General features: G+C 40.4%; 1 protein-coding gene across 2 annotated transcripts in view; it reads left to right on the top strand.

Annotated features, from left to right (window-relative positions):
• The window catches only part of TGFBR3 (transforming growth factor beta receptor 3), a 116417-nt gene that overhangs the window by 42704 nt on the left and 48138 nt on the right, over positions 1-25575 (top strand). For both annotated transcript variants that reach the window (XM_033067533.1, XM_033067534.2), the window contains exons 3-4: positions 4454-4638; positions 23816-23953. In XM_033067533.1, the coding sequence (XP_032923424.1) occupies positions 4454-4638; positions 23816-23953 (323 nt within the window). The remainder of the gene's footprint in view (positions 1-4453; positions 4639-23815; positions 23954-25575) is intronic.

Raw genomic sequence — 25575 nt, 5'->3', positions numbered from 1 at the left:
CACGGAAATGCAACAGAAAGTACATTACCCTTTACTACTTGAATAAAATCAATCACAGTTATGAGTTGGTCTTGGGTTGCTGTGTTATCCCCCTTAGTTTTACTTCTGTTACCTTCTTAAAGCAAAGCACATGTTACTCATTAGTAGCATGGATGATATGGAAACAAGAATGTTGAAGTTGTATTGAATATGTTCCAGATGGACACAAATACACAGTATCAAACAAGATCGGGTCTGCACTGATTTTCTTTAAAATATTAATTGGAAATGAAAAAGAATTCAATACTCAACAATTCTCTAGAATTCTGAATTCACTAAACATTTGCAATAAACATATTGTAAAATATATACTTAATAATTGGTTCTTATAAAACTACCTAACCTGCTTTCCATCCTCTAAAGGCATTAAGCAACTAAAATTCGATTGGGGTCAGAGCCAGGATTTGCTAACAAGATTAAGTGGTTACATGCACCAAAGTTAAACAAAAGCCCAAGGATGGCTGTGTGCACACACTTCAGTTCTCAGCAGAGAAGGCACTAAAGGCTTGTGACCATGCTAGGATGGATAAACTGGAAGATATCTTTGACCCTTTAAGTGCTTTGACGGGCTTGGAGACACAGGAGAATATCTGTATACATATTTAGAACTGATAAGGCAATCTTGACGTGTTAATTGGATGTTGACAATAATGAATTTTGGTGGGTGTTGCTAATGCAGATGATGTTGGCAGGAATAGGGTGTAAGGCTGGAGTGGGAAGCTGGCAAAGCCTCATCCTAGTGTTTGTGGAAGGCAGAGCAACAGTAAAGCTCAGGTAGAATGAGACTGGGGGTTCATGTTGGCTTTCAAATGTAAGTGGGTAGTGTGGAGGTGATAAACAATCAGATTGGTAGCCTAGGGAGGACTCTGGGTTTTTTCAGAGTGTTAAATATGCATTTTGTAGGATTAAAACTACACAGAGGAAGTAGCTGACTTTCTAGTCAGAGACAAGTGGCAGTTAGGAAGGAAGATGAAGGATCTGTGAGGGAGCCAAAAGTTGAATTTGGGTAGAGGAGAGCTCTTGGAGTTTCCATTGGAGTGACAGTACCTTGTAGCAGCATCCACCTTTGCCTGGGGCACATCTTCCAGTGCTCTAGGAAGGGCTGGAAAGAAATGCATTTAATGAATGTTGAGCAAATAGCTCCAGCATTGCTGGAGCACACAGTATAGGAATAGACTAAAATACAGCATAAATTCAGAGGAGGTGGCAGAAGGAGCTGCCTTGTGCCATGTACAGGCTGAGCATTCAGTGGACTTTGTGATCTAGAAATAAGTTTTCATTTTACTTGGTACTACCTCCAGGCATGCCAGTGGGCCCAGCACTACACCCAGGTTAGTGGTTGGGCAGATATGCCAATATCAGTGCACCAGGATGGTAGTTTGATATTGCCAGAGTAAGAGAAACTGATTGTGAGAGTCTCGAGTGGCTGGGAAGGGCAGTATGGGCTCAGGACTACTCAGGCACCTCTGTGTGCAACTTGACAAAAATGTGACAGCTGGAATAACCTCTGTTATTTACCCCACAATATGCCTTGTTCATGGGCAGTCTCACAGCACGTGTGGTCTGATTGCAGTGGAGCATCCTCCAGATGCTCTGGTCATTGGTTCAGATTAATGGGGCTGTATCACTTTGTCTTATGAGGCTACTCTGAGAGCAGTTCTGTCAAATGCAGTAATTTTCCCAAAACATTGGTTTCCTGGACCGAGCAGCTTAGAGCAGCTCTGTGCACCCTTTGCCTCCAAACAGAGCTGGCAGAGGGGATATGCCCCAACTGCCAGGGGGTGCAGGCAGATGCTGTGCAGCTGCACTGCTGGAGGAGTTGACCCACAGCAGTAAGCCCTGCTCAGGACTGGCACAGCACGTGGGCTCGCTGCCAGCAGGGTGACAGGATTGCTGCCGGAGATCTGGCCCCTGTCCAGCCAGGGTGGAGTGCAGGCAGAGCAGGCATGCCTCGTTCTGCCCGTCCCTGTGCAGATAAGCCCAGCTGCACACAGTTATCCAGGATGTGAACTTCTGCTCCCTCCGGGACTGTTTCCATCTTGCACGTTGAGCAGAACAGAGGGATTTCTTAATGTGTGTTTGAGATGCTGGCAAAGGAGGCAGTTACAGCCTGAACAAAACAGTCACAATCATCTTCCCCTTGTAGGATGTGAGGGGAAAATCCAGATGTATTCTACTCTAATGTATTAAATTTGTTCAGAATAAATACTAGATGAAGGCTGGAGGGGAGGATTGGTAGATGTCCTGCATGGGAATAGGTGTTCACAAGGAAATCACAAGGGAAGTATTTGCTCCTGAACCTTTGCTGAGTAAAGTGCACATTTTTGTCAGTAACTCAATTTCTGCTTTTGTTCAGTCTTGTACCTTGCTCTTTGTGGATGAGTGTGTGTTATGATTGAAACATCTTAACCATTAATGCTATTCTGGCCAACAAGAAACAATTTAATGAACAAGTGCTCCTTTCCTTCCTAGCCAAGAAGTGCTTGTGAAATTTAGAGAAGTGTTTTGTGCAGATTGTATAACATGGTGTGCTGTAGGACTTGCACATCAGTGACTGGGCTAATTGATCAGCAGACTCTCTTTATCTGCCCTTGTACATCAGGAAAATGCAGCCTCTCTACTGCTTCTGTTATTGTTACAAATTCTAAATATTTCTGCAACCATTACAAAGGGCAACTTGTTAAGGAATTTTTTTTCTTAATCTGAGTATTGTTACTTGGACTGGTCGAATTTTGTATCTGTATTCTTTAAAAGGAGTTAAATAAAATCCAGAAAACCTCAAATCCTCCAAGCTGGTGGTCAAGCTCCAAGCTGCCAAGCTCCTCATTTAGGGAGAAGAAAGTTTGTTTATTCTCTGTACCCTAAGCACATGCTTGCGTAATTTATGCCTTGAGCATTGCCTTTACAAATATTCCTGCTCTGTGGGAGCTCATAGGATATGCACTATGCACTGGTGGCTTTCAGGAACAGCCCCTCTCTGGCCCAAGGCACTGCAGAAATCTTCCTGTGCTCAAGGGCTTTGCTTATCCCAGATAGTCTGGTTTAAGACAGACTCTGACTTGTAAGTAAATGGCTAACTGCGAACTGTATTTTGAAAGAACTGTGGTTATAACCAGCAAAGTGTAATAATTAAACGTAAGTGTACACTAGTGTCAGATGATCTCTAGTGCTACAATAGCTGGCTTTTAGACTTGACAACACCAGCTAGATCTCTTTCATTTAATCAGTTGAGGGGAAATCCTCAAATAAAAGTTCTTTATTTTGAACTTCTTTCAAAGGAAGCATTTTACTTCAGTTGCAGATGTGCAGGATCCAGAAAAAAAACTATGCTTCTACCTTGTATTTCTCTCTTAGGCCTGCAGGCTCTGAACTGACTGGTTCATATAAGTCTAATTCTTATCTGAGCGACTTCAGTGCAAATTAGGGGTTAAATCAATTATGTTCTCCTGTGACCTTCTGAATCAAAAACATACATTTATCTGTTACTGTCAGGGGTGGGCTTGAGCTGTTTTGGAAAAACAGGGCAGCTTTTCATAAATATTTGTCTTGATTTAGTTTCCTGGGATATAGTTGAAACGTACACTGCTGTGTATGGTTCAGATTTGTGCTATCTTGCTCTATCACATCACACGCTCTCACGTACTGTATAAGAGTATGGCACTGCATCATGCTGTGGCGATTATTAAAAGGGCGTACACTCTGGTTTGGATGAGATAACTGTTATCAGTGCAGATAATTGCTGTCACACACAAAACAGACTCAGTAAACAAACATTTCATTTTATCATGTGACAGATGCCTGCTGTTTTGTACAATGCGTTTGAATAATGTTCACTATAAATCAGCACTGTTTCTAAAGCAGCAAATCCAACTCACCCAAGTCTTTCCTGACATAATTACCTTTCTGGTAAATATTAACTTTTCATTGTTATATACACATGATTGCATTTACAGTGTTTGCAGATAAATGTTTGATATCAACATCTAAGACAAACCAATTCCCCTGACCACTATCACTGGTGGGGTGGTTTTTGTTTTTGTTTTTTTTAGGTTTTTTTTTTTGGTGTAGTTGATTGATTTTGGTTGAGGGGTTTTTTTGGGTTGTTTTATTTTGGTTTTTAATTTTTTTTTCTCTTTGTTTTTCTCCCTGGTAAAGAAAAGAATACCTTCAGTTTTGGGATTTATACTTGAAAATTTAGACTTTCAGAGAGAAACAAACCAGTGAGTTAGCATATTCAGGACAACTTAGAAGGGCAATGGGAATAAAAGGCCTAATTTTGTGGAGAATGAACACGCAGCTTCTGCTGGTGTTCCTGTGGATTTTCTGAACAAAGGGATGATCGTTATTTGATAGTATAAATGATGCATTACTTTTTTTTCCTCCCAATGATGTGTGTCTGTGTGTTTCTCCGCAGGTCCTGTGCCTCAGAGGGAATGTGTCTTATCGCCTGTGAACAATTCTCACCCAGTCCATGCCTTATTGGAAAGCTTTACAGTCTTATCTGGCTGTGCAAGCCGGGGCACCACGAGCCTGCCCCAAGAGGTGCACGTCCTCAATCTCAGGAATCCCAAGGAGGGTCTTGGCCATCATGAAAGAGAGGTAAAGGGGAAATTACTTTTTCTCCAGATCCCTGCTGATAAGTATGTCTGAAAATGGGATTATTATACATTAATTTGCTGCATAAAGTTAATTCTGAATTGTCAGAGTACCACAAAGAGCCATGTCCAATTTGCATGGAAACTGTCCACCTATGCTCTGCATGTCAATGAATAAACTGCTTCCATATCTAGCTGTCCTCTTCATTGTCTTTCACAACCATGAAATGCATTTTAAAAAGGTAGGGGGTGGGCAAAGGAAATAAGGAACAGATTTAGATCTCCAACAGGCCTTTGCAGAATTGGCTGTTTTCAAAAGCAGATAGTTTACCTAAATGTGTTGTAAATTAACACTAATACCTTTGGATCCCTGCCATGACCACTATAAACAAATACTGAAGTTCAGATTCTTTTGCCAGTGTAATACAACCTTAATGCTTTACTGAGGGGGGACTGCTGTACAGAAAGCAAGTGTTGCTGATTGTGATAGTCCAATTACTTACTTATGCGTGCTGCACTTGGAGGGCCTGGCAAAAACTTTAGCTGTTCTGAAAGCAACAGTAGAATAAAATTTTTGATGTACCACTGTGCCATATTGTTTGTTCTCAAAACACATCAAAACAGAGTTCCAAAGTTCAAAGAAAACATTGCCTGCCATGACAGCTGAGCCTTTTAGTTCATGTTCTTATAGTATTACACACACAAATCCTTAGTACTGTGTTCTGTGAGAGAAACGTGAGAGTGCACAATTAGAGAATTTGTAATGAGAGAACAAAGATGATGATCTAAGAGGGAGAAAAGAGGGTCTAAATCTGTGCTGAAAGAACTTTCAAGTGGAATCTTTTATAGTGAGTAAAATAAAGGCAGATTCTTTTGGCCAGAATCAGTCTTTCCACTGACTTCAGTATTAATCTTGTTGGGCTTGTGAGGACTTCAGCCCAATGTGTATTGTATGCATCCATGACACTTCGGCTGATGTATTTATTTTCAGTGTAGATACAGTTTTAAATGTCTAGTTTATGATGAGAAAAATTATTTACAATTTTTTCAGTAGATATGTCATTGACTTCCAATTGTCAGAATTGTCAGATCTTCTACTGTCATGAGATGAATAGAAAAATTACACTTTTTTGGTGGGACTATGAATGAGGAACAGATATTTTTATATTTTGACGGGGTGGTGGTGTGGGGGTTTGTTTTGGGGTTTGGTTTTGTTTTGGTGTTTTTTAAGCCTTTCTTAGTATACCAGGCACTGGGTTATCAACCTGATAAGTGCACTGTGAATGACTAAAAAAATGTAGGTACGATTGGTTGTGTGGACATGAAGATGGAATTGTAGGCTTTTTGGTTTTCTCTGGGTATTGTGGGTTGGTTGCTTGTGGCGGGGTGGGGTTGCTTGGGGTTGGTTGGTTGGTTTGGGGTTTTTGAACATAGTTTCTGATGACAACTAAATAGCTGCATGTGATTCTAGTATGGGTTTTTCAGTGCTTCTCTCATCCTCTAGGAAACTTTAAATCCATTGCTAAGTCATAGGAAATTTTGGTATGAGTAGGTCTTGCAAGGTAATCATTTTTTACTGTGAAAAGAAAGAAGAGTGCCTACAGTGTGACAACGTGGTACTGGGGGAGCTTCTAACTTCTTGGTTACTAAAGGGTTGGGATGAACCAGGCTGCTGCTGGAGTTTGTACCTCTGGAGAGAGCAGCATTGCCCAGGTGCTGAGTGCACATTTGCATGATCCCAAATTTCCTCTGGGCCGCTGCCAGTGCCGCTGGCGCTGCTTGCGTAACTGTGTGGTGCTGTGTGCAGGGATGCTGGCTGTGCCCCCGCTGCCTCATCAGCGTGACACAGTGACAGAATTAATACTGGGCTTTGAGAAAAATGCTCCCTGTCTGGCAGAAAGAGGCTGCTTGTGCCTCATCTAATGTCCTTATGTTAAGAAAGCAGTTTGCCCTAAACTGTCTTGTCTGTGTGCTTTTGGGGTTATTATACTGAAGTGTAGGGCACTGAACAGATTTCAGCATTTGGAACCCTTAGCCTCCTTCTCCCATTTCCTGAGCAATTTCCAGTCACAGCCCTTGGAGATGGCTGCTCTAAAAATGCACAGGAAGCTGGAGCAAGGTTTGCTGGCAACAGTGTTGAGCAAAAGAGTGTAAACAACTTGGAAAGATCAGATTTTACTTATAGGATCAGACTCGGAGAACAAAACAGAGCAAATGTTATCTTTTCCATTATTGTAGAAACCAACTCCAAGTGGCCCTTTGTCTAAAAGTAGAATGTACCCATCACCTTAAGTTACTGTGAGCTTGATTTACCAGCTGAGGTATTTCCTGTTGCCTGCAAATGGTGATAGCGAAGGTAGAGATCTGTTTGTCATATAGTATTTGCAGCAGACTCCAGAATAAAACCAGTGGTTTTGTTTGACAGCACATTACTTAGATTTAGCAACATCGAAAGCATGTTTAAAATAAATCATGTATTTGTTCAGAGGTTGGCTGAAGTTCTGATAATATGGTATGCAAGATCTGAAAATCTTTAAGTGAAAGCTTGCTTTGGGGGATGAGGTCGCGTTGTTTTGTTTTTAACCTGCACTGTGCTAGAATGCTGCTAAATTACACATTCCTTACTTGCTGGGAGGAGTGTAAACTTCCCCTAGCAAATTCCTTGGAGGGTTCATGCATTAAACATACTTGTGCAGTTATCATGGTTCTCATAAATATGCAACGTATGTGTATGCATTAATTTAACTCACTTTGACACTCGTGTAGAATATACAGACAACAAGCATTTGCAAATTTAAACATGAGAGAGATGGCTGATGAGGGGGAGGGCATGGCAGGGGTATGTGTTCCTCCAGTAACACAGGCAGGCTTTTCAGTAAAGGTTAGTAAGATTTGGGTACTTTTCCTTTCCTGTAAACCAGAAAAAAGAAGACAAAAGACAGACTGGAAATGTATAGGTTTATGTATTCTGAACAGTCTTCGTGAAACTTTGTGAATCAGTAGTCTACCAATTCTGTGTTAAGGCAGAAATCCGGTAAATATAAGATTATATAATGAAATGTTGTTATCACATAAGGAATTTGTTTGTATTTTACTTCATTAATCCCACTGGGGTGAAATCTTGTGTGTTGAGACTGGGAATCTTTCTTCAAATAAGAACCCCCGAAGTTCCAGTCTTTTTCAAGTATTTCTTAGAAATGTCTTTTATCACAATTCATATTTGGCCATGCTTTATCATAGGAAATAGAATACGGGTGCATGTAATAGCCTCAAGTGTTTATATTGAACTTGGCAAGAAAAATGCAAGCCTTTTTTGTTTGTTTTATTTGATCAAATATTCCTGGGGAAGTGAGTGCGTGTGTGCATTTCTGTACTGATCTGGGCCTCAACTGAATGCCAGGAACTACTGAACTCTTACAATAACTTTCTCTTTGGCTTTTGGTATCTTCACTGCTTCAGTTTGAGTTTTCAGAAAGGAGATAGTTGCTTCCTCATGGAGCTGTTTGTTCTGAGGAAGAGTTATTGTTTGCAGAGTCACTTGGAAACTCTATAAATTTGCACCAGAAAAATGTGTATAGAAGAGCATGAAATTATTTAAAATGGAAGTCCCTCTTTAGGTGTATTATCAAGTCCTGAATTAATAGAGGATTCTTTTCTTATGCCTGTTTGTTCAATTTCCCTGAGGTGCTTTGAGCACATAGTCACAATTGAAATAGTTAAAGGGAGAGAGGAGGGGCATATAAAATTAATCTCATGTGAATACTTAGGATTGAATACATATGAATACATGGAATCAGAGTTCCTGGCAATGAATTCACTATTGTTTTCATTGACATCCTCATCCTCAAAAACTTTAAGATGTTATGCCTGATACAGATGTTTAACATGTGTTATATGAAATGAAGGCAGGAAAACGAAGGACTTGTCTTTATTATTATTATTATAATTTTGAGTAACACCACTGAGGCTTTAATTTGAGAGACCTTTTCCCCCACTGTTTAATCAGTGTTATTTCACAAAAAGTTAGTAACAACTTCAAAAGTTTCCTTTGAGAGTAAACATGATATTAAAATGGCTGGTAGCTCCTGGAATCAGCTAATTATAATAGGCTGATCCTGAATTCAGGATAATTCTTCTGTGCCACAGTGTTTTTGGTTTTAGGACTGTGAAGATCTGGGTGATGAAGGTGGTGAAAACCTAGCTCATTTTGCCTATTATGCTGCATATTTACTGTATTTCCCAGTGTGTTTGTTTTAACTGTTTTCAGAAGTTTAATACTACAACAGTCTTACCCAAGGCTATGTCAGGGAAAAATGTTTTCTTTCATGCTCAGGCATCCAGAGATCCAGGAACAGCCTTGAGATTCTGCTCAGATAAAGGGGCCACTTTTTGGGCGGATTTAAATCATGCTGACTTGCAGCACCAGAGTCATGGTCAGAGGGGGCCTGGAGGTCATGTACTGGCAGCAGGCAGGAAGGGAATTCAAGGTTTGTTACTTGACAGCTGGAGTTAGTGAAGATTTTGTTACCTATTCATTTGTTTGAATATGTATACAGTGCTACACGTGGGTATATTTAGTACTTCTGGTAGGTCAAAGGCCTTTGCTTTGAAGAAAAATAGTTGCTGCTTTAGAAGAGAAGAAGCTTTAAGAGATAAAACAAAGCACTGTGCCTCTGCCAAGCTACAGACCAAATCTGAACTTTGCAAGGATAGTTTCCTTTCCTTGCCTCTTCACTTTCTGACTACTTTAGCTTGGCAGTAGTAGTGGATGTCTAGCTGTAGCAGCAGACCTGCATTTTTCAATACAAGTATGTTCAGGGGTTTTGAACCTTCAGCCTTTTCAGCTGACCAGCTTTCCTGTTACACTGGGCCCACCAAGGTCAACTCGATCACTTTACCTATTACTTCTTGTTCCTTGATGATGTGTGGTTCATGGAGTTGTGGGGAGGAAACATCATCAGTCATACTGGGTATACAGAATAACAATGGAAAATTAGTTTGGCCACCTGCAAACCTCTCTGTCAAATTTGAGGTTCACTACTGCTTTTTGTTGTAATCATTTTGCATGATGTTTTGTGAGGGAAGGGTGCCTTCTCTCATAAAAAGATTGAGAATGGGAAGTCCAGATGAATTACTGCTTCCACCAGTGCTCTGTGCCAGTGAGGTCTCAGAGTCAAACTGTGAGTGATGCTGTGGCAAATGTACTCCAGGAACACCCTGTATTTGTTGCTTGGAAAGCAGGAATTCCTCATCACGTGCATCTTTGATCCTGGGTAATTTCCAGAACTTGCCCACAGCTTGTGGTAGTTCCACTGGCTCACCAGGGTGGTTTTTCAGGCTGCTGCTGTTCCCTTTATGCACAGCCATGCCCAAAGGCCCAGCTGGAGTACTGGACAGAATTAAAAAAACATACATGATAGACCTTATAAAGCCTTAAAAATAGCAGCAATATGCACCACTGAAATCATAATCATTCAGTGTCTGTCTCAGATAACTCCATGTCTGCTGAAAGCTGCAACTCCCATGCAGCTGATACATTAAAATGACATTGATGTCTTAATTGCCTTATGCATGATGAACATGGCATTGCCATGTTTTTAAGAAGTGGAATTTGCTTGTTGTTTGAAAACCTTTACAATGCTCTTTCCCCTCTTCTCTTTGTTAGCACTTAGAGACATTTGTGCTTGCATAAAATCCCACCATTTTTAATGTGGCTTTTTCATCTTGTTTGTCTGGATTGCAGTCTTTGTGTGTTGTTTTCAGCCAGCTCAGGCTTTGCTGGTCGTTGGACTTGGCAGTCCTTTCAAGTTCTGCCCACCAGAACTGCCAGAGGAAGTCCTGTGTTGGCTGGAGGAGCCTGTTTGTACAGAGCCTTATGTCCTGCAGGAGCGTGGCTTGACGCGTGTCTGCCCTTAAAGAGGCAGCAGTGACATCTCATGACTTGGAAAGTGCTGTGCAAACCCTCGCTATTTTCCGTTTTTAGAAATGGGCTGTTTGCTGTGTGCAGAAAGTGAGCCCTGTTCTGAGCTCAGAGCTGTGTGCAGCGGTGTCTGAAGCCATGCCAAGGCCTACCACAGAACGCTAACGGGTTCTGAAGGCAAAACATCAGTGTGAGTTTTCTGACTGATCAGTTTTTGGGTTTGCTGACTGCTGCTTAAAATGTCGTGTTGGAAGCTGTAAACTGGACTCCTGTTTTCCTCTCCTGCAGGATGCTGCAGGTACTGATGTGCTCTTGCAAGGTTGTAGAGAGCAAGAGGGCTGCTGCTGCTGTTGACTGGATGGACTCCTTTCTCTCCACGGCTTGTGTGTGTAAGCACACTGTGCACGTGGGCAGATGTGTGTTTTGATTTTTGATCATAGACTGTGATTTGTGTTCATGGTGTCCAGTTTCCTCAAAGCTTCTGACATATCTTCTTTATAAATTACTGCTTTGTCAGTAATTACTTTCACCAAGAAAGGATAGTTAAGGAAATGATGACATTTCCAGGGGTCCATTTGTATGACAAACCCCATGGTCAGGTTTCAGTGTAGCTTTGGGCTCATGCATATGTGTGTGAGATGTTGGAGGAACATTTGTCATGTGTGGTCATATTTATGTTGTTCTCTAGAGTTTCTGTTTGAACCAAAAGGAATTAATGAAGTCGTTCTTCTTCATCCTCCCAATGCAGGGGAAAATTTCCAACATAAATTGTGTGGAGCTTGCCATGCCTGACAGCCATGCTCCTGTATCAACTGAGAAAGTAAAACCATGCTGTGACAAGATAGAAGAACAAAAAATGTTTTAATTGTTTGGGTATTTTTATGTCAGTCTTGCCTTTGATAACACTTTGATCACACTCAAGTTTGCATTTCTCTAGAAGAATCTCTTATTTTCCCTGTGAAACACAAGCAGAATACTTATACAGTGGGAAAACTTGTAATTTAAAGAAGATGCAAAAAGTAGCACCCCCATGAGGTACAAATATCTGAAACTTAAATTGCTTGAAAAATAGGTAATTCATAGCTGATACTGTCTCTTTACAATTGCTGTGACAATTCATAATAAATGAACGTTTTTATTAGGTTGGACATCATGTCATATGTAATAAACATGCTGGTGGCAGCAATTAGTGTGTCTAGATGAAAGGCAGTATTTGGTGATGACTCAAATGCCATCGGTGAGGGAAAAGTATTAAGAGCTGTCACCATTCTGGAGATAACCAACATTCTCTTACCCTGAAGACTCTTTGAGGTCTGGCTCACTCTTCCATCATCTCTCAAGGAAGCAGAGTGTTCATGTTTTCTGCATGGACATGGTGTGCTAGTGTGTGTGAATATGTATGTGGGGTTCTGAGGCCTCTTGGGAAAGGTGACTCTGTATGACATTTGCAGGCAAAAATGTTGCTGAAGAATTGCAGGTTTTGCAGGGAAATACAGTGGCCCTTGTATTGTCAGTGTTTGCCATTGGAACATGCCTTCCTCCACTAACTGGGTTTCAAGTGATAGCTGTAGTGAAGTAAATTGAACACTGAAAGTGCACCTGGAAAATACTGGGAAGCCAGCCAGTATTTTCTTCAGTAAATTTCTGTTCAAGCAGAATCAGCGAAGCAGTCAGATATGATGTGTATAAAAGGGCATCATTGTGCAAGAAAATACTTGATAGCATCACAAATTTCTTCTGGAGGTTTCTGTCAGATTTTATGGTATTGATTCTGCAATTACGTGGCGGTATGAATAGTCTTACTTATATGGCTAGGCCTGATTAAATGGAAAATCTGGTTCCTTAGGGGTTTTGGTGGGGTTTTTTTCCTGTGTAGTTAGTATCATAAAATCATTATTTGAAATATTCCTCTAATACTGCTTTGTTTGTACAGAGAATAAAAGTTCTGAATTTTTTAAAGTTTGAAAATAAGAAAAAAATTGGGAAGATTGAAGACCTTTCCCAGAGGAGTAGAGAGACAATATATTGGCAACAATTACTTTTAATCTTCTGAAAGCAGTTTCCTTTGTATTCAATTTCGAATACTGTTTGTGAGCATATGTAGTACAGACACACATTTGCACCAGTTTTTGGGCTGGTGAGTTACTGACAATAAAGTAAACAAAACTGTTTCCTAAATCTGGAGCTGCTGCTAAGTTTTCTGTTTTTTATGAGTCATGCACACATGCTGTTCTTTAGCTTGGCTTGGAAAGCAAGAATTTCGTTTTGCATGTCCAGTAAAGATGTGAGTGCTGCATTTTACACTTTCTCTGTGACAGTGCCTCCTTAAAAGACACCTGTAGAATGATGTTTCTTTTTTCCAGTCATCTGGCTCTTTGTGTGGTCTAGCTGCAAACCCTGAGGATCAAACTTTTTTGTATGTGGAGGCTTTCAAATGTCATAACCCTTTTCCCTGCAGTATTTTCTGTCATGTTTTTCATGTTTCTTTGTAGTATTTACTTCCTTTCTGAAGTCTTATTATCTCAGCCTCCTCTCCTTCCCCACCTGCAGCTTGTGAAACAGTGGAAAGTATGATGTTAAACCATTAAGGACTTACCCTGAGATTTGGAAATGCTGTATTCATATTGCAGGTTTGCCATGATCTCCTTTAGACACTGTGTGCTATATGTTACATCTGCACGGTGTTTTGCAGTTGAGGTGAACTACCAAGCTGCTGTGTCAGCTCTGCCCTCAGCCCTGGTGCAGATGGGCTAGTGCTAATACTGTTTCTGAATACACACAGCATTCAGTATTGGTATCATACTGGGCCTGGACTAACCAGACTTGTTGAGAGGCAAGATGTATTGATACTTTAGTGATATATTGGTGCAGCTCTGTCATTTCTGCTGGGTGGCTAGCGCCTATCTAACTTGCTGGAAATAAAGGCCAACTTGTATTTACCTGAAATAGCCTGTGTAGATTAGTTTAGAGGGTCCTAAATGCATTCAGGGAAAGTGGTCCTGGCAGAAATTTGTCATATGTCTTTCATCTCTCAGTTTAAGAAGCTTTTCCTTTGGGACAGGAACTGCTTTTTAGTATGTACTCATATATCCTCTGACTCAGTTAACCCACTCCACACCCATTTTTTTCATTTCAGGGCTTTGGGTACCCTGTTAGACAAATACCTGGTAATAGTTTAGGGGTGGGAGAAGGGAAGGCAAATTAAAATTTGCAGCTTAGGCAATGCACTAAAGAAAACCTCAGATCTGCAACATATGCACACAGTGTGGAATAAAAATTATCTGGAAATTTGTTTCATTTCTACATGAGTCTTCTATCTTAATTATTAAAGTAAAACTTAGTATGATGATACCATTTTTTAAATAGGCTGCTAACAACAGTAGGGGAGATGCTGTACTTGTGGTGTACTGGGACAGATATTCTTTCCTTTAACAGATCTAAAGCCAACAAGGAATTTTCCCACAAAATGTATAAAAGGAAGACTGTCCCCTCAGGATTCATTATATGCCATGTGAATGGTATTGACATCTACTGATTTATGCAAAGCTGAGTGAAGTGTTGTGTTTTTAGGACTCGAGTGCTGGGAAGCCTGGCTGATCTGCTGAAGGGCAGATGGCACAAATGGTTTCACTTAATCTTTGGGAGTCTGAACATCTCATTCAGGTCACAGACAGAATGGGCAAAGGGGTCCCAGCTTTGCTGATGGGCATCAGTTTTCCACTGACCAAGCTGTGGGGCTGGTCACTGTGGACAGCCCTTGCTCTGCAGGTGACCAGAGTGGGGATTATCGTGGGAAAGTTACATTTGGTTGGCAAAGCTGAGCAGAATTGCTTGTGCAGAGACTGCTTTCTTTGCTGCAGACAGAAGTTTTGGAAAAATCTTCTTTTTCAGGAGAATTCTGGTTCTCAAAGCTATGTAATGCAGAACATATTCAGTGAAAATTGAATTGAAATATATATGCGCAGGGAAAGCTGGATTTTGTATAATTCAGGTAAATGAAGTTAACATAGGCAGTGTTTGTATGATATCTACATACAATTTATCAGTAAACTCTTTGGGATATGCTTCCAAGATGGTTGTCACAGAACTGTTTCAGTATGACTTATGGTAATACAAATTACTGCCCTTTGTGTTCTGTCCTTATACAAACCCTCAGTTTTGTTTTTACTCTTATTATTCTTGCACTGTGAAAGTAGTACCCGTTTCTGTTGCAAATAAGACTTGAATAACTGTTCTGCATATTTGCCATGTTATATGTATCAGGAATAGCTTTTATTACCTAGGTATTTGCATAAATTATTAGCATTTGGCTCTTGCTTAGGATAACGACTTAGGAACACCAGAAATTAATTTGTTATGTTTTTGTCTGAAAATAAATTATGTGACTAAGCTGTGGGCAGAAATAGTCCAACATTTTCATGAAGCTAGAAGCACTATTTTGTAATGTCTCCTTGTGTCAGAATTTTCTGATGCTGTGTGGGCTGTGGTGTTTTCTGAAAAGGCACTGCATTTCCCGTGAAACCTTACCAGCATGGTTGCCTACTCTTGTACTTTTGAGAAGAAAGTCACTGGTGCAGGAACCCACCAGTTATGAACCAGACATAGGCAACTCTGCTGCCAGGAACAGAGCAGCATGTTTAATGTCATACAGCATACCATTGTACTTATCTGGCACATGATGTCTTTGATAATGTTACAGTACTAAATTTTACTTGTAATTTGCTTTTTTTAGTCTGTTATATGGAGCAGCTGAATTGCAAATCCACGTGAGGAGATCTAAATGTGCTGCAATTCAATCCTATTACACAGGCCCTCAGTTTGGTCATTTAATATTGGGATAAGAAATGTGCTGGAGCTTACACTGGAAGCAGAATTACAGATAGTTTTTGAGTACACTGCAAGCCCTTAGGCCTTTTGTTCTAAAGGGCTCTGTCTCATCCAACTGTTGGATACAACTACAAGTCAGTATAGGGGTAGATCAGTTTTCTAGTTGGTTCTAAAACCTTAGATGTTCATTTAAAACAGTGTGTTGCTCTGCATGGAACAGGTACCAAACTGAAGGGTGATGCTTCATCCGTACTGAAGGTGAAGGGAACCTTGTTTAGTTCTTGTCTTGAACATGTGTTTTGGGGTTTCCATTTAGTGACTGAGGTCAACTGGTCTGTTCAGCCTAGGGAAGAGGACACAGGGGAGACCTCACCACATTCTACAGCTTCCTCCTGAGGGGAAGAGGAGGGGCAGGCACTGATCTCTTCTGTATGGTGACCAGTGACAGAACCCAAGATAATGGCCTGAAATTGTGTTGAGGGTGCTTAGGTTGGATATTAGGAAAAGGTTCTTCATCCAGAGAGTGGCTGGGCACTGGAATAGCTCCCCAGGGCAATGGTCACAGCCCTAAGTCTCACAGAGTTCAAGAAATGTTTGGACAATGCTCTCAGGCACAGGGGATGGTGCTGTGCAGGGCCGGGAGTTGGACTTGATAATCATTGAGGGTCCCTTCCAACTCAGCTTGTTTTGTGATTCTTTGATTGTTTTCCTCTGAATAATGGGAACATCATGCATAATTCAAAATAGTTTGTTAGTGGATGTTGGCATGTTCATGTGCTGCAGAACTTGATTTTTAAGCTCTTTGTGTCTGGCACAGCACACCCTGACCTTTAGCCCATATTGCAGGACAAGCACGGGTGAGGGGAAAAGGAGTTTTCAAACACCTTTTGGTCAAAGGTTTTTAAGAGTGCTTCTTAATGAAGAGAGTGCAGTGGGCAACAGGTTATAGTTGGGCAGTCCTTATCAACTTTTCTGTTTGCTTGTCTTTTTTTTTTTTTATGGAGCCTGGTTTTCCAGTCTGGGTGGTAGATTATAACGGTCAAGAGATTGTGCAATAGTATCCTCTCTTATGAAGTAATGTATGGGACCACATCAGTCTCTGGTTTAATGCCAGTAGCTTCAGTGGAATTATGCCAGGGGTGAATCTTTCCCATGATTTTTAAAGCTGAGCTATAACTGCTGTTTAGTCAATCTGATTCTCTAGTACTGTGTGGGTGAGAAGGTCCAGGCAATGCCAATCTATTTGCAATCCTGTATTTAGGGTAAAATAAGCAAATGGTTGATTTATTAGTGTTACATGAGCCTTGGAAACAGACTTCAGTCCCCCATGCACCTGGGTAGATGCTACCTGGGACTCCATTCCCTAAGGATTGAGTTGTGCCTCGTCCTGGAAGTAATGAAAGGTCTTTCCTTCCCTTGTGCCTCATGCACTGCAGCTTCCTCCCTGCTCTCTCCCAAAGGAGCAGGTCCCTGCCCCAGCAGCATCCATGAGTGCTGGTGTGGCAGAGAGAAGGTGCCATGGTGTGTCCCTGGCAAGGGCTGAGAAGGTGGCACAGTGTTGGGTTCTGTGGTAGAAAAAGTAACTGTCGGTATGAGTGCTTGCTTTTAGTGCTCTTGCAGTTTCCCTGGAGTTAGTAATTTCTTTGATACTGTTTTGAAGATCTGTCTGATTGCTGGGGTGAGTTTTCAAAAATTGGTGCTTGCTCTGTCTGAGCAAAGAGTCTGCATTGGAGAGCCTTCCCAGAGGGGAAGCAGTAAGATCTTGTGTGCTTTTAGGAACGTGCTTATACAGTCAGTTGATTTAAGAGTGCAAATATCTAACCCTGCAAGCAAAGTTACATTCAAGCCGTAACACCATATGAACATATTTTGAGTTTCTTGGAAAAATCAGCAATCTCTCTCTCAGAAACTGTTGGCTCTGGAAAGCTGGGTATTGTGATCTACTATAGCTGGCTTGGTATCAAATCTGTAATACAATATTTAGTGAGCATAGCAAAAGTATGAGGGGGAGGAAAAAAAAGGATTCCATTTTGAATCTCAATCTCTGTCTAAAGAGTACGCTTTTTTTTTTCCTTTTATTTTAAAAATAAAAGTATCCTTCCCAAAGTACTTGATAAACACTTCTGAAAAGTGGTGCAGTACCAGATCCTACCAGTTGAGGTGGATTAGTGGATTATGTAATCCTTGAATGAATTCTGTTATGGCAAATGTACCAACATTATGTTTTTTCAAGTAAATTTCGTAGAAATTCCAAATCTCCTGTATTGATAGACACAAGTGAACTGTAAAAATAGGTTTCTTCATATTAATTTATTTGACTTGCAATATTAGAAGAAACTATATAAATATTGTATTATCAAAAAGAGTGAGAACATTTAAGATAGAGATAGGTATAGATTTTCAGATTTCAGCTCTAAATTTTGCCTGCTTTGAATGAGTTAATTTAATCTTTGCAGCAGAGTAATGAATTAAGATGTCATAAATCTGTCTTTACTGCATCATTTTTAAGTCATAAAATGTACTTATGTGATCTAAGAGTTAAAATTCCTTTTTTCTTCTTTTTTAGAGAACAGCTGTCCAAGCCTAGGCAGTGTAATTCAATACAACACCACATATTTTGTCCTGGCTTATTAGCACAGATTTGTAATGGCTGTTTTGGAAAATGTGCTATGAATTTATCTAAAGGTCTTCATGCCGGAATAGTTAATTCAACCTTACAAATCCTTGGCACTTAACTTTCATCTTTTTAGAACAAAACACAGAGCCTGTGATTTGATGCCTTGAAGTCAGCAAAACAAAATGGTACTTTAACAGCAGCATTTACTTTGATCAGTTTTCAGCATTTGTGTCCTTGCCTTTCGCATAGTACAAATTGCTTTACCAGAGTAGTGGGGCAGGAGCCCGTAGACTGTTTTTGTAGTTGGTTTCTGTGGTGATACTGAGCCTTCCATGAAACTGATCTCTGGGGACAGAAGCCTCTGCAGCTGCCTTAACCTTGCTGCTGCTGGAGACCTTAAAGGAACTGTGTGCAGAATGTGCAGGCAGCAGTGACCAGCATGGATCCCTACAGAGGCATTTTGATGGGTGTTGTGCCTGGGAATGGAAAAAGGCATTCTAGCAAATAGCACAGAACCACTGGGGTTCACATCCCAGTTGTACCTAGATGCTTTTTAAAGAGGAATGTGTACATTTTGTTTTAAGATTTTCAGAATAGCTTTACTCTGTAATTTTCAGCTATGACCAAACTGTTGTATTCCTCACAAGTTAGTCATGTATTTTTTGGAGGAGAGTGTGCCAAAGGGGGCCAGACAAGAGTCTGAAGAGGAGCTTCCTCTGACAAACAGCTGCTGAAGTTGAGCCTTGCTGAGAGAACCATTGCTGACACTCATACCAGAAGGTCTGGCCTAACTATTGATTGCACAATGAAAATGCTGGCTGTGCAACAGCTTTGTGATCAAATGAGCCCTTCACTGGGATTGAGGAATGCGTTGGACCACATTGGCTTATTTTCCTGTACTGTTGTGCTGCTGTCTGCTTGGATAGTATGCTGTCTCTTACTATGTTTTTAAAATAATATGGGCAAAGCAATTGCAGCTGCTTTTTAAATGGACTAGGTGACCTAAAAATACCCAAGTCCGTTTAGTGATTCTGTTTCGTTTTCTTTTGGTATTGTTTTACCAAACTGGTCGCAGAGCTGTCTGAGATGAAGAAGACTTTTACTGAGGTAGTATGCTGTTGAGAAGTACAAAATGTGTGTATTTGATAAACTTCTTTGAAAATCTAGGAATGGATGGACAATGTCCCTTTTTGGATCTCTGATTATTTTAATTTTTTTATAGTTTACATAGGGGTTTCAGAAAAATGTTAGGAGTTTTACCACAGAGTTCAGTGAGTTCAGAGTTTCACACTGTGTCTTCAAAACACTCTTTACAGCACTGAACAAACATAGGATTGGTTTCTGATGGAGTTTCTGGGCAAGGCTTCACATAAATATTTAGTAATATGCATTTTGCCAGTGAAAATACAAAAAGAAAGAGAAAATTTATAGTTATCTCTTGTGCTATTAATTAGAAACTTTTTTTTTTTTTTGTGGTTTAAAGCAATCCAGTATCTTGCTATCAATTTGTGTTGTGTTTTGAAGGTGCTCTGAATCGTAGACATGAGAAAGGATGTGCCTTGAATAGCTCTTGAGCTAAGAGTCTAGGGGAGGGAGATTGCTTGGGATTCAGCTGATATATGGTATAAATAGAGCCACAGTGGGGACACTGCAGCAGAAATGACATTTTGTTGGGATTGCTGTAGAGAGAGTAAAAATGAAGATCTTCTCTGTGATGCTGTGGATGGAGGCAGCCATGCCAGAAATGAGCCAAGGGACAAGTCAGTGGGAGCACAGCTGTGGCAGCAGAAAGCTTTGCAAGGCAGAGCTAAGGAGAGGGCTGCTGTTGTGCTGGAGGTGCTGGGGCAGCTCGAGTGTTGAACTTGGGCTTGTGTCAGTGTCATAACTTACAGCACCTTAGAGTCCTGTTAAGCCTTTCAATCTGTGAAGCAGGAGTGGAAAGTGGCATTTGAGTGCCTCTGATGCATAACCAAAGTCCAGGCTTTCAGCTGGGCTCTGTAGTTCAAACCACTCTCTCACATAAACACCTCTCTGGTGAGCTGTTCTGACTGCCTACCATACTTGGGCTGAAATTTCCATGTGATACCCACTGACTGTAGTTATGCAACGTAAAAAACCCAAATGCTTGGCAGCAGGGTTTTGGCATAAAGAGCTTGAGTGCTGGTAACTCCCCAGCAGTTTGCTTGAAAAACTTTCCAAGAACCAGAAGAAAGTCTCTCATAATAGATAGCACTGCTGTATATCATCAAGTCATGACAGTGATGTTGGAGCAACTGTAAATATAAAGGGGGAAATAGTTACACTATGAGGAGTGTGTTAATTTTGTAAAAATTCTCACTGGGAACCCTCACATTCAGACTTGGTTATCCAACAGGTAGGCTCCTCAGCTCTGAAGCAGAAACTGGTTATAAACCCAGTTTTTTCCAGAGTACTCTGTTAAACAAGTGTAGTGACAGTGAATAGATATGCTAAGGAATATGGTGATGGAACTGCTGCAGAAACATGGTCATATTAACTGTATTCTTTCTCAAGTTTAGGACTAGGCATATGAATTTTGCATTATGTGTCTTGTTGCTTAGTCACAAGCATCACTGAGGAGTGATGCAAAATTACTTTTTTTGGAACATTTTCACAGAAGCATTTAATTTAGTTATGAAAAAAGTTGATTTGGTGTTGAAGTCCTGCAGCTTTTTCCAAGGATCTTCACTTTTCAGGGACAAATGTAGGAAAATTCTGTTATGTGGTATAACTTATCCTGCAGTTTCAGCCAAGGGCATGGACAGATACATCACCACTTGTGCATACATCTCAAACTTTGTTAAATAGTCATGTAGGTGTGTATTATATCCATCTTTAATTTTTAAAGCTAAGGGAGTAGCAACTACAATGTCTGATAGTAGATCCAGTTGCAAAGAGTCTGATTTTCTCACTAAGGTAGTATGATTGCTCTGTGTGTTCTCATGTGACTAAAACAACAGAAAGAAATCTTCATGAAGTCTAAAACATCTGTCTTGTCTGATAGATGTTGGCTTTGAACAAATTTGTCTGAGACCAGTTGAAACGGAGGTACTTCTCCATTTCCTTATTACCCAAAGGACTTAGCCTAGCTATTTCTGAGATGAAGTTTTCTGAGTGTGTTATATGTATCGTATCATTCTTGCTTGTAATAAATAATGGAGGTTTTAAATAGCAAAAAATTTTTGAAGTTTCTAATAAGAGCCATATCTTTTACATTGACATGGCCTTCTGACAAAAGCACAGCCAGGGTGCAAGCCTAAGGCAGAGGATTGTTACTGGCTTTTTATTCTTGGTTTTTTAAGCACACAAACTATATTATAGTAATTTCACCAACATCTAGGATCAAAGGAAATCAGTTGTTATTGGGCATGGAAGTATGTTGTATGCACTTTATGCCATTTGAAGCTGAAAAAAAATCAGCATAAGATTTGAATTCATATTTGCAAGACCAGAACTTCAAAAGACATTACTGGACTGCTTTACTAAACTGAGATTACAGTATTTTTATTGTGTTGTAAGAAAACATAAGCCCAAGTTAAGGTAATTACATTTAATAGTTTAAACAGCTTATTATTCATTAGCAGTGATTACAGCTGGAAAGCCACAAGAATTAATGAAAGCCTTTTAATTGTCGTGAGTTTAATAGTGGTTCTAAACAGTTTTCCCTTTTTACTTTTACGTCTCCATTTCTAGACAGAACAAGTAGAAGTCTTGTAAAATGAATAATTGCTCTCTTATTTGCAGGTAGCAGAACTAGTTTGGCTCTATAGCTGATAGAGCAAAGCAGTTTCTGTAGCTAAGAACGTGAATGTTTGGCATTTCAGGTCTCTGTCCTCCCATTAGAGTTGAGAGCACTACCACCCTGCAGTTTGCTAAAATCAGGTGTTTTATTCTTTAGAGGCAGAAAGTGGAGAGAAATGTGGTTCTTGGTAGTCTGTGGTATTAGTGTTTTCTTTATGAAATGGGTAAATACCAGTGTGCTCTGCTGGAGAGGCCAGGCAGTGCCAGAGGTGGCTGCAGAGAGCAGAAGATGGCACTGCCTGGCCTTCCTGCAGGCAGGGCTGGCACTGCCCAGCTGCTGGCCAGGAGGGGAGCTTGTTCTGTAAAGCAGCTTGGGTGTAGTACAAATATGGGTTTACTCAGTTTTCCAATGAGTTTTAATCAAGCTTAACAAAGAGGAGGACAGGGATGTCCTCAGTGCTCCCAGAGGGGGGTGTGTGTGTGTATGAGTGTCTGTCAGTGTGGGGATTGGAGGTGTGTTTGGTCAGTGGCATTTCAGAATCTGGTGTACTCTGCTTGAAGGCAACTGCTACCAGTTAGTGTGAAAGCACAGCCAACTGTTTTTTTTTTAGCTTTTTTGCAAGCTCTTAAGTAGTGAAAAATGGTCTTTCTGCTGTCCTTTGGGTGTGTCTGACCTGAGACCAGGGCCTTTATAGTGATGGTGAACTTTTCAAGGTGAAATAAATAAAATTAAAAAGTAAAAAATTTCAAAAAAACCACCAACTAACCAAACCAAAAGCCCCAAAGTAAGCACAAAACCAGAACCAACCAAACAAAAAACCACCATACTTCCTATTTTGGAAAGTATTTTTAACATTAATAGGTACCTAGTTTTTAATTTGTTCTCTAGCTTTCATCTACTTAGTTTGCTGGATGAATCTCCATTTACTGGTAAACTAATGGTTGTTTGCTATATAAGAATCATGCAATGAACTATACATAGTGGCTCTTCCTGATGCAGAATTAATTCTTAATTACCTTTGTGCTCATTTCTCTTTGCCACCACTCAAACTGCTGGTTGTGTGCATGTTTCCTTCCTCTATACTTTTTTTTAGAAAGAGCAGTGATTATCAGGGACCCTGTCATCAGTATGGTGGGACATCAGCTTCCCTGCTCAGTCTGTGGTCATCTCTGCATTGCACACTAAATGTTTCTTCATAAAACGTGGGATGAAGGATCAAGATAAATCCTGACTGCTTGAACAGCTTTTTAGGTCCCATAAAACCACTGCAATATAAATTGCAAGTCTGTATATGCTAAAAATGACAGGCTGTTCTGTCGTGTGTTTGGTTATGGTTTTGTCCAACAGTGAACCCTTTCTAGAAGGGCACTAGTGGGATATGAGGAGTTGGGCAGGAGGGGCTTCTAGTAACTACAAACTGCTTGTTTCAAAGCCACCTGTAAGTGGCTGCCTCACTTCCATGATGTCCACTTTGCTCAGATCATTTACCCCTGTGTATCTTTTTAGTCTCTGAACACAGGCATTTTCTTTCCCTAGTGTATGTTAAAATTTATTTTGGAATTCCTTCCATGAAGTAATGTAGTGCTTGCTTGTGTTTCTGGATTTGTTCCTCCTGGTTTTTGTTTGTTTAGTTTTATTTGTTTTTCAGACTAGATTTATGCCCTTAACAGAATCAGCAGATGAGGTTTTATACTCTAAGCCAGCTTTGTAGACTACCATCTAGAAACCAGAAATCAGAGTTTGCTTTGCAATTCTTTTTATCTCCTTGCTCTCCAACTCTCAGCTTAGTGGTTTGACCTTTTGCATAAGCTATTTTTCATCAGCATTTGCCAAGGTTTTCTTTTTAGCAATGCTTTGCAAGCATAGAGCACAAATGTTAACCATTTCATATTTTATTTTCTCAGTGCTCTGTTCACTGACTTTTGTGGAAGTAGATTAGTGTATAATCTTGAGTCAAGAGGTGTGAATGCTAAAAACCATAATATATATAAAAAATACCTTTGATTCATTGTTTCAAATTCCAGGAAGTATTCACATATTTCTATGTTTTTCTGTAGGTCACATTGCATTTGAATCCAATTTCATCAGTGCATATTCACCAGAAGCCTTTGGTGTTTCTTCTCAACTCTCCTTTGCCTTTGGTCTGGAAGCTAAAAACAGAAAGACTGGCACCTGGAATCCGAAGAGTTTTCTTTGTAAGTGTACACACTTCTCTGGCCTGCTCTCTGTCATAGCTGCTTGTCGCATATGGCATGGAGTTAATGGCATTCATTTGGAAATTTTTCAAACTGGGATTAGAAAAAAAAGTTAAGAGGGAGTCAAGTTTCATTGTAGGGCTCTGGGGAACAGTTAGGTGGTAGGGCAAAGCAATTTGGAAAAAGTAGCCAATTACTTGTTACGTGAATTTAAGGAAAGGAAAGCAAAACTGCTTTTCAGAATCTGCACATCATATAATTATTAATACTAACAGTCATTAGAGTTCAAAAAGCTGTGAGGTTATACCAGATTGCCAGTCCTGGCTGGAAGTCTAACAGCACCATAAAGCAAAAAGCCTCAGAGGAATTGGAAATATTAAGAGGGGATGCTAATTGTGTGGTCTGTGACCAAAACAAAAATTTGTATGTATTGAGCTAAATATGTCCAGTTATGGTTTGTCTCTGATGAAGCTTTGGTCTTTGGAAATGACCAAGCTAAGCCCAGAATGAAGTCATTTTTGTTTCTCAGAAAGACTGGAGCACTGCTTATAATGCAAGATCCAAATATTACCTAGTATTTGTAAATCATGTCCTTACAGTTTGCCAGGACCTTCAAGTTTTCTATTTGTAGTGAAACAGACGAGTTGTTTGGATTAAATTTTTAATGTGTGACATCATGTCTAATCATGAGTTGTCTTTATGAAAGTTGCAGCTTTCACTATATTCAACTCTAATTGCAGAACTAAATTTGATTATTTTTAGCGGTGTCCTTATAGGGCTTAATTTTGCTCCTCCAGCACAGCTGACAGTGGTAGGCAAGATTGTTTCTGCAGCAGCCAGTGGGAACTTAGTTGTGTGCTGTGCGTCACCAGGACAGGAGGATGCATAGTGGTGCAGCATTAGAGCACTGAGAAGGGACACTGCTCTCTCAGTTGTAATCTGGTGTGGTGGTGACATGCTTAAGTGCACCAAGAGTTCTGTCACTTGCTGGATACTGCAGGCTTTCTGTAATTCTTTTTCCTGTCTTCAAGGACTAGGAGTAGCCTTGATATTTTTAACTTTGAAGGATTCAGTCCTGTTTCCCGTACAGCGTATTACTGATTGGTGCAAAGAATATGGGCTTGTTTTTATTCTGAGGTATTCACTATCTTATGTTTTTCATTGGTGTTTTGGAGACTCATGCCTGTTACCTTCTTGTCGACCATTCCTGTTATGTGTCCTTAATGCAGCCAGTACACTTCTGGTCTGATCAGAAAATGGCTGAGGTACAACATGTGGAGCAACAGTGTGACCAGTTCTCATTCCTCTCATGGACAAAAGATGCAGGATCTTTCATCAGATAATAAAGCCTTAGACCTACTTTACTTTTGGTCTTGTTCTGCAATGCATCATCGCTCCCATTTCCTGTCAACTAGATCTTGTTCAGCTAGTTTGTGTCCTTCCTCCGCACCCAGGATTTTCCTGCTCCCCGTATCCTGCTCTGGAAGGATGGTCTGTCGAGACCCATCCATCTCTGCTCAGCTGATTGTACTGGTGTTCAGATGGTGATCTGCTGAGCTTGCTTGCTTTGTCTTGGTGGGGTTTCAGCAGCCTGCATTAAGGTATAGGAACAACAGGAATGT

Source organism: Catharus ustulatus, chromosome 9 (assembly GCF_009819885.2).
Source record: "Catharus ustulatus isolate bCatUst1 chromosome 9, bCatUst1.pri.v2, whole genome shotgun sequence".
Classification (NCBI taxonomy): Eukaryota; Metazoa; Chordata; class Aves; order Passeriformes; family Turdidae; genus Catharus; species Catharus ustulatus.
Note: the sequence above shows the minus strand (reverse complement) of the source record. Positions and strands in the feature narration are given on the sequence as shown.